This window comes from Psammomys obesus, unplaced genomic scaffold (assembly GCF_907164565.1).
Source record: "Psammomys obesus unplaced genomic scaffold, mPsaObe1.curated_primary_1811, whole genome shotgun sequence".
Lineage (NCBI taxonomy): Eukaryota > Metazoa > Chordata > Mammalia > Rodentia > Muridae > Psammomys > Psammomys obesus.
Window position 1 is genome coordinate 18,044,476 of NW_026596034.1, and position 13,734 is coordinate 18,058,209.

The window sequence follows — 13,734 nt, forward strand, 5'->3', positions numbered from 1 at the left end:
TAATTAACCTGTTTCAAATGCCATCTGCTTTTTCTCCTCCCTGAGTATATGAAATACATTTATTGTTTGTTTGTTTTCAGGCCTGCAAGTTTTCTAACCCACACAATTCTCATGCCTCAGCTCCCCAGATGCTTAAGATAAAGGAGTATGATAATGTGTAAAATAATATACTTTAAAGTGTTTTTCTTTAAGCTTTCAGTTCAAGCTTTTACTAATCTGATTCTATATTCACAAACAGCATGCATAATGTAGTGCTCTGTTTTTGTATGGTCACTCCCTGTGGCTTCGTCCAGTGGATTATGGACTCAATGCTATTCATTTTACTTCAATGGACTAGAATTATCCAGTGAACTGCTACTGAGAACCTAAGCCACCCTTTATCTTATAGTCAAATTAAGAATGTTAAAAATGGGGCCAGAGAGATGATTCAGTATTTAAAGGTTCTGGTTGCTTTTCCAGGTGACCCAGGTTTAAACCTACATAATGGTTTAAACCTACATAGTGGAAACACCTATGACTTCATGTACAGTGGATCAGTGACACACTTTCAGCCTCTGTGAGAATGGTACACAAGAGGTACACAGATATATGAGCACTCAAAACAACCATAGACATAAAATAAAATGAAAAAAAAATAGCATCTATTCCTTTGCCAATCTATTTCCACCCTACAAATAAATTAAAATTTCTGATCTATATATTTTTTTTCCAACCCTGAAGAATTCTTATAAAATTTACTTGCTGAGTATGCCTGCTGGTGATGGATTACATCTCTTTTTGAATATTTTATTCTGATGTTGTACTTTTTTTTTTTTTTTTGGAGGCAAGAAGAAAGTTTAATGACACACCCGTCATGGTAACCCCAGTGTCCATCAACGCAGAAGCTCCCCAGGAGTGAGAGGCTTCCTAGGCATCCTCCGCAGTGCTGCTTCTGAGGTGGCTGGGTGTGGCACCAGTGAGGCTTGTGGCAAGAGGAGGGAGCTGCCTAATCCTTCTTAAACTTGCCATTGATGTAAGGCACCCAGTCCAGCATCAGCCGCCAGTCCGTGGCCCATACCAGCCCCACAGCATCCACACCGCCCCACATGCTGGCCGTGGGGATCCAATTCTTGACCAGTTCCAGGTAGCGCGGACCTAGAAACCTGCTCAGCATCGCTGCAGGGCTTCAACAGTCAAGGTCACCCTGTTCTGCTCCCCTGAGCCACTGAGGCTATACATTCTTTTTTCTTTTTTTTTTTTATTAATTACACTTTATTCATTTTGTATCCCCCCATAAGCCCCTCCATCCTCCCCCCCATCCCACCCTCCCTCCCCTTTCTGCATGCATGCCACTCCCCAAGTCCACTGATAGGGGAGGTTCTCCTCTCCTTTCTGATCTTAGTCTATCAGTTCTCATCAAAAGTGGCTGCATTGTCCTCTTCTCTGGCCTGGTAAGGCTGCTCCCCCCCTCAGGGGGGAGTGATCAACGAGCAGGCCAATCAGATTATGTCAGAGGCAGTCCCTCTTCCCATTACTATGTAACCCACTTGGACACTGAACTGCCATGGGCTACACCTGTGCAGGGGTTCCAGGTCATCTCCACGAAGAGTCCTTGGTTGGAGTATGATTTTCTGGGAAGTTCCCTGTGTTCAAATTATCTTGTTCTATGCTCTCCTTGGACATCAGAAGAAAAAGAAAATAGGAAACAACCTCGGAACCTGCTACAGAGAGCCTCTGAAAGCCAGAAGAAAACAGGAAACAATCTTGAAACCTGCCACAGAGGGCCTCTGAAAGCTTCTGCAGTATAGACTGTCAAAGCAGATGCTGAGCCTGATGGCCAACTGATGGGCAGAGTGAATGGAATTTTATGTAAGAAGTGGGAAACAGTAAGATGCTGTACTTTTTTATCTCAATACTTTAATATACCAAATTCTCTTCTTGTTTACATAGTGTCTACTGGGAATATTGAAGTAATTTTTTGGTGGTTAAGCTGGCTTCCTTGATCCCGTGGCTTCTTTTAAACTTATTGCTTAATTTAGGCGTGCTGTCAATTGAATATGACACATCCCTGTATGCATGTATAGCTTTGTTCTTTAGTATTTTTTTCCTGTGTGGTATTTTCTGAAGTTCCTGAATATTCATTTATACATTAATTCATTTTAAACTTCTTAACCACATATTTCATCTATTCCATGTTTCTCTTTTCTATTTTTCCAAGTGAATGCATATTATAATGATATGTTAATATTTGAATATTAATAATAATTTGGATATATGATAATAATCGCTCTAAAGTTTTGTCACATTTTCTGAACTTTGTATGTTATTTGGTTTTTCTTTCATTGTTATTTTGTTTTAGTTGAGGAACTAATTTGTCTTTAAATTCACAGATTTCTTTGATGTCCAACCTTCAGAAACTCTTCAGACATACTGTTTCTTTCTCTTACAGGGGCTTTCATTTCTACTATTTTCTTCTGATTATTCCCCAGCATTCCCATCCTGCTGCTCACAATTAACCATCTGTTCCTGCATGCTGTCTACTTTCCCACTAGATCCCTGAACATATTAATCATAGTTATTTAAAATTCTCCTTCAGATACTCTAACTATCTGTCATTTCTGAGTTTGGATCCAGTACTTACTTCATGGGTAGAGACTGTGTTCATTTGAATTTTGGTACTCCTTGCAATTGTTGTTGTTGTTAAAAATTTTACCTATTAGATAAGATAATGGAAACTAAGGCAAATAATTTTCTAGCAGGATAATTTATTTGAACCCACTGAAGCACTGAAGGACTGGGGTGTCTTCAGTGGATGCCTTAGCTTTAAAACCTGATGGTTGCAAAGTCCGCTAATATCCTTACTTTTGTCTTTTTTGCCCAATCATGTTCTTCCCTAAGAATCTGTCTTCTGAGGAAACCTGTGTCCTGATGCCTTTCCAGCTATAATTATTCGTCAGATAATCTATGCACAGCATGGAAATAATATTTAAGAGAAGGTACATTATAGACTCTCTTATCATTACTTGAAACACCACAGACTGGGTCTCCCTGTCGGGAGGGAAACCCCATGGTGGGGAAACTTCTGGTGAGACCTCAGGAAACACAGCTCCAAAAAAGTTTCTGGAACCCCACAAGCTCCAAGCCCTAGCCTCCTGCTGCATGTATGAGAGCTGTACTCACCTGCCACTGATTACTGCTTGGGCACTGGGGCACAGAGCACCAACCTCAGACCTAAAGAAGCCAGGAATCCCCGAGATCAGCACCCAGATTCTACTCCAAGGAGCAACCAGTTATCCCTAACTAAACTGACCAAACTGTGGGGATCCCAGGTTCTGCAAGAGAGCTGTGCCTAGAAAACAGTGTAAGAACAATAGCAGCAGCTCACTAACTTCAGAGCAAGAAACCCAGCAGCAGGGCAGCTGTCTCCAGGACTTCTCCTGGTGAAAGGAAAGCCCCTCTGACTAACAAAGACCATAGTTACCACTCAGGTCTATATATATGAGGTTAGCTGTGGCAATTCCTGAGAAACACTGGCCATTCAGAGACCAAACCCAAAAAGCTGAGGAGGCCTCCCTCAGGAAAAATCATCTTCCTGCCAAGGGGATTCTACCCACCCCAGGATTCCAACAGACACCAAAAACTAACAGCTAATACCTAAGATATTCCAATGGGTATAGGCCAGCATAAAAGCTCAACCAACAAAACCAGGACGACATGGCATCTCCAGAACCCAGTTATACAGGAGCAAGCAGCCTTGGTCACCCCAGCATAAATGAAATTCAAGAAGATAACCTTACATCTACACTTATGAAGAGGATAATAGAAGAAACAAAATGTGTAAAGAATTAGAGGAAGATAAAGTCAAAGAGATTATGGCCATCTATAAAGAAATGGAGGAAGATAAAAACAAACAGATTATGGCCAACCATAAACATACAGGAAGATGCAGCCAAGTAGTTTGTGGTCTTTATAGAGAAAATGATTAAATCATTGAAAGAAATTAAAGAAACAGAGAAATGTTCAAACAAACAGCTGAAGGAATTGAAGGAGAAACAGGAAAATACAGTCAGACAGATGAAGAAAATCAACAAAATGGCTCAAGACCTGAAGACAGAATTGGAAAAATTAAAGAAAACATAAGCAGAGAAAATCATGGGAGAACTTAAGGAAGAAAATAGGACTTGCAGAGGTAAGCAGAAGCTATAGACTACAAGAGATGGAAGAAAGAATCTCAGGTGTGGAAGATACAATGGAAGAAATTGATGTATCTGTCAAAGAAAATGTTAAATCTAAAATATTCCTGACACATACCATCCAAGAAATCCAAGACAACACAAAAAGACAAAACCTAAGAATAATAGGTATATAGGAAAAAGAAGATTTTCTTCTCCAGGGCCCAGAAAATATTTTCAGCAAAATCATTAATATAAATTTCCCCAACTTAAAGCAAAAGCCTATAGGAAGACAAGAGGCCTAGAGATCACCTACTAAGTTAGAGCAGAAAAGAAAATCCACCTGCCATATAATAATCAAAAAAGTAAGTATACAGAACAAAGAAAAATTACTAAAAGCTGCAAGGACAAAAGCCAAGTAACATATAATGGCAAACCCATCAGAATTACACTTGACTTCTCAGCAGAGGCTTTGAAAACAAGAAGGGCCTGGACAGATGTCCTGCAGACCCTAAGAGAACACAGATATCAGCCCAAGCTACTACAACCAGCAAAACTCTCAGTCATCATAGATGGAGAAAACAACATATTCAATGACAAAAGCAAATTTAAATAATACCTACCTATAAATCCAGCATTACAGAAGGTACTAGAAGGAAAAATACAACCAAGGGAAACTAGCAACATCCAGGAAAAAACAGGAAAAGAACAATCTCACTACAACAGAACTAAAAGTAGCCAAGCTTCCAAATGCCCTACTACAACCAACAGCAAAATCAAAGCATCTAAAAGCCACTGGTCATTAATCTCCTCAATATCAATGGACTCAACTCTCCAATAAAAAGACACAGAATAACACAATGGATATGTAAACAAGATCCAACAATCTGTTGCATACAAAAAACACACATAAGTAACAAAGGTAGACATTACCTGAGAGTAAGGGCTAGAAGACAGTTTTTCAAGCTAATGGACACAAGAAGCAAACATGAGTAGCCATTTTAATATCTAATAAAGTAAATTTTTAATCAAAATTAATCAAAAGAGATGGGAAAGGTCATTTCATACTCATCAAAGGAAAACTGCACCAAGAAGACACCACAATTCTGATCATTTATGACCCAAACACAAGAGCACCCACATTTGTAAAAGAAGCATTAATAAAACTAAAAAGACACATAGATCCATACACATTAATAGTGGGAGACTTTAACATCCCACTCTCAAGAAAGGACAGGTCAATAAATGAGAAATTAAACAAAGAAACAATGACTCTGACAGAGGTCATGAATCAAATGGACCTAACAGACATCTACAGAACCTTTCACCAAAACACAAAAGAATTCACCTTCTTCTCAGGACCTCATGGAACCTTCTCCAAAATAGTCCATATAGTTGGTGACAAAGCAGCCTCAACAGATAAAAGAAGATTGAAATCCCTTGTATTTTATCTGATCACCATAGACTAAACCTGGACCTCAACAACAACAGAAATAGCAAAAAGCCTATATGCATATGGAAACTGAACAACTCTCTTCTCAATGACATCTGGATCAGGGAAAAAAATAAAGAAATCAAAGACTTCTGAGAATTCAATGAAAATGAAGGTAAAACATGCCCAAACTTATGGGACACAATGAAAGCAGTGCTAAGGGGAAAGTTCATAGCCATAAGTGCCTCTAAGAAGAAATTTGAAATATCTCATACAAGCAATTTAAAAACTCACCTGAAAATCCTAGGGAAAAAAAAGAAGCAGACATACGCCAAAGGAGTAGATTGTTGGAACTAATCAAACTCAGGACTGATATCAATTAATTAGAAAGAAATAAAACTATTCAAAGAATCAATGAAACCAAGAGTTGGTTCATTGAGAAAATCAACAAGATCGACAAACCATAGCCAAATTAAATAAAAGGCAGAGAGACACCATCCAAATCAACAGAATCAGGAATGAAAACGGAGACATAGCAATAGACACTGAGGAAATCTAAACAATCATTAAGTCTTACTTCAAAAACCTACCTGCCACAAAATTTGAAAATCTAAATGAAATGGACAAGTTTCTTGATTGATTCCACTTGCCAAAGCTGAATCAAGACCAGGAAAATTAATTAAATAGTCGTATGTTTTCTAAGGAAATAGAAGCTGTCATCAAAAGTCTCCCATCCAAATAAAGCCCAGGGCCAGATGATTTCAGCAAAGAATTCTGCCAGACCTTCAAAGAAGTGCTAACTCCAATTCTCTTCAAACTATTCCACAAAATAGAAACAGAAAGAATATTACCAAACTCATTCTGTGAAGCCACAGTCACCTTGATACCTAAGCCTCACAAAGACCCAACAAAGGAAGAGAATTTCAGGCCAATCTCTCTTATGAACATCTATGCAAAAATACTCAATAAAATACTTGCAAACCGAATCCAAGAACACATAAAAGGTATCATCCACTATGACGATGTAGGCTTCATCCCAGGAATGTAGGAGTTGTTCAGTATACGGAAATCCATCAATGTAATCCACAACCTGAAAAAAAAAAAAAAAGACCACATGATAATCTCGTTAGATGCTGAAAAGGCACTTGATAAAATCCAAAATTTATTTTATGTATAAAGTCTTGTAGAGATCAGAGATACAAAGTACATACCTAAACATAGTAAAGGCCTAAAGTATAGCAAGCCTATAGCCAACATCAGACTAAACGGAGAGAAACTTATATAAATCCCACTAAAATCAGGGAAAAGACAAGGCTGCCCACTCTCTCCATACCTCTTTTAACACAGTACTAAAATTCCTTGCTAAAGCAATAAGACAATTATTTGAGATCAAGGGGATTCAGTTCAGAAAGGAAGAAGTCAAAGTATCATTATTTACAGCTGATAAACACCTTCAGCCAAGTGGATGGATACAAATCAACTCAGAAAAAAAAAATCAGTAGCCCTCCTATATACAAGAGACAAAAGGGCTGGGAAATAAATCAGGGGAACAATAGCCTTCACAATAGCCACAAAATATACAAAGTGACTTGATGTAACTCTAAACAAGCAAGTCAAAGACTTCTATGAAAAAACCTTCAGTCTCTGAAGAAAGAAATAGAAGAAGATATCAGAAGATAGAAAGACATCCCATGTTCGTGGCTTGGCCAGATTAACATGGTAAAAATGGCCATATTAATATATTGATTATTCTATTAATCTATCTAATGGCATATTAATCTACAGATTCAATGCAATTCCTTTCAAATTACCAACACAATTCTTTAGAAAACTTGAAAGAAAAATTCTCAACTTCCTATGGAATTATAAGTACCCAGAAACTCTAAAACAGTCCTCTATAATAGAAGATATTCTAGAGCTATCTCCATCCCTGATCTCAAGCTGTACTATATAGCAACAGTAATAAAAACTGCATGGTACTGATATAGAAATAGAATGGTGGATCAATGGAACCGAATAGAAGACCCTGAAATAAATCCACACACTAATGGACACCTGACTTTTGAGAAAGATGCCAAAATCATACAATGTAAAAAACATACTATTTTCAACAAATGGTGCTGGTCTAACTGGAAGTCTACATGTTGAAAAATGCATATAGAACCACACTCATCACCTTGTACAAAACTAAAATCCAAGTGGATCAAAGACCTCAATATAAAAATTGTCACACTAAACCTGTTAGAAGAAAAAGTGGGGAAGAGACTTGAACTCATTGGCACAGGAGACAACTTCTTGAACAGAACACCAAAAGTACAGGCTCTTAAGAGCAACAATCAATGAATGGGACCACATGAAATTGTAAAGCTTCTGTAAGCAAAAGACATTGTATCAGAACAAAACCATAGCCTACAGATTTGGAAAGGATCTTCACTAACTATATCTGACACAATGCTAAGATCCAGAATATAAAGAACTAAGGAGTTAAAGAGTAACAAATCAACTAACCAAATTAAAAAAAAAATGGTGTACAAAGCTAAACAGAGAATTCTCAATAGAGGAACATTAAAAGGCAGAGAAAACATTTAAAGAAGTGCTCAATGTCCTTAGGTCATCAGGGAAATGCAAATCAAAATGACCCAGAGATTCGACCTTACACCCATCAGAATGGCTAAGATCAAAAACTCATGTGAGAATACATGCTGGAGAGAATTTGAAGAAAGAAAAACCCTACTCCATTGCTGGTGGGAATGTAAACTTGTACAAGCACTCTGGAAATCAATCTGGTGCTTTCTCAGAAAATAGGGAATAGTGCTACTCAAAATCCAGCTATACCACTCCTAAGAATATATCCAAAATATTCCCACGTATACAAAAAGGACATTTGTTCAACCATGTTTGTAGCAGCTTAAATTCTAATAGCCAGAAGCTGGAAACAACCCAGATATCCCTCAGTTAAGGAATCAATACAGAAATTGTGGTACATTTACACAATTGAATACTACTCAGCAATTAAAAACAAGGAAATCATCAAAGTTGCAGGCAAATGGTGGGATCTAGAAAAGATTATGCTGAGTGAGGTGGCCTTTTTCCCTTGCTATTTTTTTATATCTTTTCTTTGTTCTGTAGATTTTGTGTTTTGACTATGATGTGGCGTGAGGAGTTTCTTTTCTGGTCTAGTCTACTTGTTGTTCTGTAGGCCTCTTGTATGTTTTTGGATATTCTTTAGGTTAGGAAATTTTTTCTTCTATTATTTTCTTGAAAATATTTTCTGGACCTTGGAACCTGGAATCTTCTTTTTCATCAATTCCTATTATTCATATATTTTGTTTTTTCATGGTGTCCTTGATTTCTTGGATGTTTTGTGTTTGGGACTTTTCTGAATTTACTTTTTTTTGAGAGAGGTATCAATTTCTGCGAGTGTATCTTCAGCACTAGATATTCTCTCTTCCATCTCTTGTATTCTTCTGGTGATGCTCGCTTTGTGGTTCCTGCTCTTCTCTTTAAGTTCTCCAGCTCCAGGGTTTTCTCAGTTTGTACATTCTTTATTGATTCTAATATGGTTTTCATGCCTTACACCATTTCCTTCATCTGTTTGAATGTCAATTCCTGTCTCCCTATGATGGTCTCTATTTTTTTGTTCTTTTCCTTTCTATATGCTACTAATTATGCCTCTACTTGTACTTCCAATTTTTTGGCTAAATTTGCCAAAATTAGAGAGCGTTGTTTCTTTGAGAGAGTTGTTCATTTCCTCTTTCTTTTTTTTTCACATTAACTATTTTATTTCACATATATGAAAACACTTTTTTAAATACCTTTATGTTCTCATATAGTCCAGAAATAAACGTGCTTGGCTTGTCTCTGATTGCTCACACACATGTGTATTTTTTGAGGATATTTTTTTATTATTAGTTACATTTTATTAACTCTGTATCACAGTTGTATCTTGCTCCTTCATTCCCTCCCAATCCCACCCTCCCTTCCTTATCTCCTCGCTGCCCCTTTCCAAGTCCACTGATTGGGGAGGACCTCCTCCCCTTTCATCTGACCCTGTTTTATCAGGTATTTTCAGGACTGGCTGCAAAGTCCTCCTCTGTGGCCTAGCAAGACTGCTCCTCCCTTGGGGGGTGGGGAGGTCAAAGAGCCCACCATTGAATTCTTGTCAGAAATAGTCCCTGTTCCCCTTGTATGGGATACCAATTGTTTACTGAGTCATCACAGGCTACATCCAAGCAGAGGTTCTAGGTTATATCCATACATGGTCCTTAGTGGAGTGTCAGTCTCAGAAAAGACCCCTGTGCCCAGATATATTTGGAAAGAAAGGAACTGGAGGCATTCAAACCTCTAGACAGAGTTTGACCTAAACTGCATGTAAAATAAAGAATTGCCATGGCAGAGGGTGTTTTAATCCCTTTTGGCTTCATTTTGGCTGTCATATTCATAGATTTTGTTGCAATATGTTTAATGGTGTTGGTTCTTCTTCATGCCTTCTCTAAGAAAGTTCAAGGAGAAAATGGGGAAAAAAGCCAAGGATTGGGGTACTAAGTTACAGACAGTAGTACTCATCCAAATAATTAGATTAATAACGGCTAAAATTCAAACCTCTCTGGCTGCAAGGTATTTGTCAGCTCTTTCTGGTAAGGGTCTACCAATTTATTGAAACATCAACTAAAATAACCAACTGGGCTTTGTTGTTACACCATAAATTGGCACAACTGATTCCAAACTTAAAAATTTCTTGTCTCTTTGTTTGATTTTCATTTAAAGGCTTTGAGTTACAAATATACTGATTTGAAACTATATATATCTGAACTAGTTGGTGAAGGCACTTGCCTTTCATCCCAACACAAAGTAAAAAGAAACAGGCAGATCTCTGAGTTCTGGATCAAGCTTATTTACATAATAAAAGCCAGGATGGAAACTCCTGCTGTTTAGCCACTTACAGAGATAGTCTAAGATTCAAAATGACAAAATTTTTCCTTAAGGTTACCATGTAAATTCTTTTTTCTTAATAATAGATGTTATGTCCTTACTGTTCTAAAGATTGGATTCACATATATTTTAGGTTTATATAAAGATAGATAATGTCACACTGCTCTGGAAACTACCTTATCCTTTTGAACATGAAAAATTTTCACGGGGGAAAAATGTTGGTCATGCTTAATGTAAAAAAGACACAAGAGGCTTAAAGATGGCAAAGTACATGCCAACCTAGTTTAGTCCTAAAAACTCAAAAATTATATTCATATGTTTAAAAAAACACAAAACTGTCCATCCCATATTAAAAAGTGGGCAAGCCAAAGAATAATAGCCGCTATCATTGTAAAGTCCAGGTACAAGATGCCTAGGATATACTTAATGCTAAGGGTAAGAGAGTTTATATGCTAATATTAAGAGAGTTTATATAACGTTTGGCTATGAAGGCATAACTGCCCATCCTATATAAATAAGGGACAAGCCAAAAAATAGCCACAAACATTGTAAAACCCAGGTACAAGATACCTATGGTACACTTATATTCTAAACTAAAAAGGAGTTTATGTAAAGTTTACTTAAAACATGCATTTTCTATTGCTCAAGGCAACCAGCTTGTCTGTCTAATGGGAGGCTTCTCTAGGGAAATAGGTAGCAACATGGCCTAATACAATAGGCACACAAGAGCCCCAAAAGATATTTTAATCTATCCAACCTTGTTTTGATGATAATGATTGTATGTTCAATAAAAATGGTAATTTATATTGCTAATCCCTTTACATGGGAACAACTCTAAAACTGAGACATAAAATGTGTCTCCAGCCAAAAACTTCAACAATACTTGGACAATAAATCCTTAGCTATAATATCCTCAAAATGTATTATGCTAACCTTTTAATTGGCATAGATAAAATTGGCTTACAGTTTAGTTTCATCCTGCACATCTCATACATTTATAATTTTAGAACTCTATAATGCTTGTGAGAAATTATATGTTTGCAGAACAAAAGAACTGGACACCAGAGATGCTGGATTAAACCTAACAGAGTCATTCTTCAGCATGCTGAGACATTGACACATCTGTTCTAGCATCTTGCATGTTCCAGCATTCTGCTTGTTCCTGCCTCAACTGCTTCAATTGCCGTTTCTCATCAAAGCCTGCTCCCAAAAGAACTTTGAAGAAAGCTACTAATATTAACTGATCCAGCATTTTAGACTGTTCCAAAAAGGACTTTTATTAAGCCTGAAATTTCTCAACATTCAAATGTTATTGGACCACAAATGTTATTGCTTGCTTAATTAACCATTTTTATTTGGGCCCCCTACAGGATTTCTAAATGTCCACAATGTCAGCTAGAAGAAACTCATGAGAACAACATCCAATTTCCTTTAAAGGGGGTTGGGTATGTTTTTGGTTGTTTGCTATGACTACGAAATTTTATTGTCTTTAGAAGATGTTTATTATTAACAGTCTTACTCAAAGTAAAACAAGGAATATACAGGGATATTTTATAAAAATAGAAAAAAGGGTAGATTATTGAATCTACTCAACTTAAGGTTATATTTGTTACTACGAAATAAGGTTAATTTTAACTCTGGTATAGGATTTTGCATATTGAATCAAAAATAAATATTTTTAATACATTGGTATAAGCTTTACTATATTGATAGAAAGTCAGGGTTATGTCCAATACTTTTAAACTATTATTAAAAGGTGGTTAGGATATTAGGTATGCATGTTAATTATTAGTTATTCAACTCATAGTCATTTCAGACACTAGTCTAATTTATCACAGGAGTATATCTCGTAGGTTTAACAGATAGATATGATTTTGTATACAAAGCGATTACATAAAGATAGGTAGTCTTCAAAAACTTCAGAGACCTACAGAATATGGCATTTAAAATGTTCTTGTTATTTTAAAGATTCTTTGACAATGAGACAAGTCATTTCCTGGCAGCACTCTGCCTACCTGAAAGAAGATAATGAGCATCGAAGACCTCCATATGGAGATGGCTTCAAGTGTGGCAAACAAGCCACTCGGGTAAAGAAAATACCCTCGCTTCACAACAGACAAATTCTGCCTAAAATGGGCAAGCTTAAATGCAGGACAAGTCGACTGCCGAACTCTGCCAAGACAGGGTAAGCAAGTCCTAAATAGTTTCTGCTTCATGTATATGTCTGTCAAAATATTCTGAGCCAGAAGGCTGAAGATGATGCTCCAACGTTATAGAGAGTTATGGGTGACTAACTGTTCAGCAGCAAACTGTCTCTGTCAATTTTTTTTATTTTTTTGGAAGCTGCTAACATGCACTTCCTATTTACTCTCATAACTAATTTTATTCCTTCTTAAGTCTCTGATGGGGTTGAAGACCAAGTAGTTACAGTATCACATTTAAGATTAAGTTGTTTAGAAATTAAGAAATCTTTTTATATAGGTAATACCAATAAGGATAAAAGTTTATTTAGTATAGAACTTTAAACTTATCAAGATAGATAGGATATTCAGACACTTTCTCCTAAGATACCCTCTCCATGTGCTAAATACACATGGACTAGACATTGCACGTGTAGATCTTACCTAACAGTTTTCATAATTTCATAATTATTGTTGTATTGAAAGAAAATGAGCCTTTTATTGGACTTAAAGGGGGAAATGTTGGTATAATGTTCTTTTAAAATGTATATGCCTTACCCTTGTTAATTCAAATGCTGATTTCCCCACCCCCAACTCTCTGGTTTCAATCTGGATATTGCATTGTGATACTCACTATAAGCATCCTGTCTCAACTCTTGTGTAAACAGGACACAAATAAAGCAACTAGATACAATGTTGTGCAATGGGAGGAGCCAGAGGACAGGAAAGAAGGGAGGAGCTAGAGAACAGGAAGGGGCGAGAAGGAGGAGGAGCACGAGGAGAGGAGAGCATAAGGAGAGGAGCACAAGGAGAGGAGCACAAGGAGAGGAGCACAAGGAGAGGAGCACCAAGAGAGCAGAGCAGGAGAGAGCTTGGAGGATGTGGAGCATGAACCAGACCTAAGATTTCACAAAAAGCAAGTATAATGTGGGAAATCTAAATGTTAGGAAACTGAGGGCTTGGAGGTTTAGGAGGGAGTAAATATTGCCCAGCATTGTGTTCTAGGTTAACTAAAAACCCAGTCTCTGTGTGGTGATTT

At 37.1% G+C, this 13,734-nt stretch overlaps 1 protein-coding gene across 1 annotated transcript; it reads right to left on the reverse strand.

Annotated features, from left to right (window-relative positions):
- Positions 1–927: 927 nt before the first annotated feature.
- On the reverse strand, positions 928–1,169 carry LOC129687223 (cytochrome b-c1 complex subunit 10-like). The gene has a single exon (XM_055621560.1). The coding sequence runs from the start codon at positions 1,151–1,153 to the stop codon at positions 986–988; it is 168 nt and encodes a 55-aa protein (XP_055477535.1). The 5' UTR covers positions 1,154–1,169; the 3' UTR covers positions 928–985.
- Between the last annotated feature and the right edge of the window lie 12,565 nt (positions 1,170–13,734).

Excerpts from the sequence above, each read along its gene's own strand:
- LOC129687223 (XM_055621560.1), bottom strand. The coding sequence starts at position 1,153 with ATGCTGAGCAGGTTTCTAGGTCCGCGCTACCTGGAACTGGTCAAGAAT.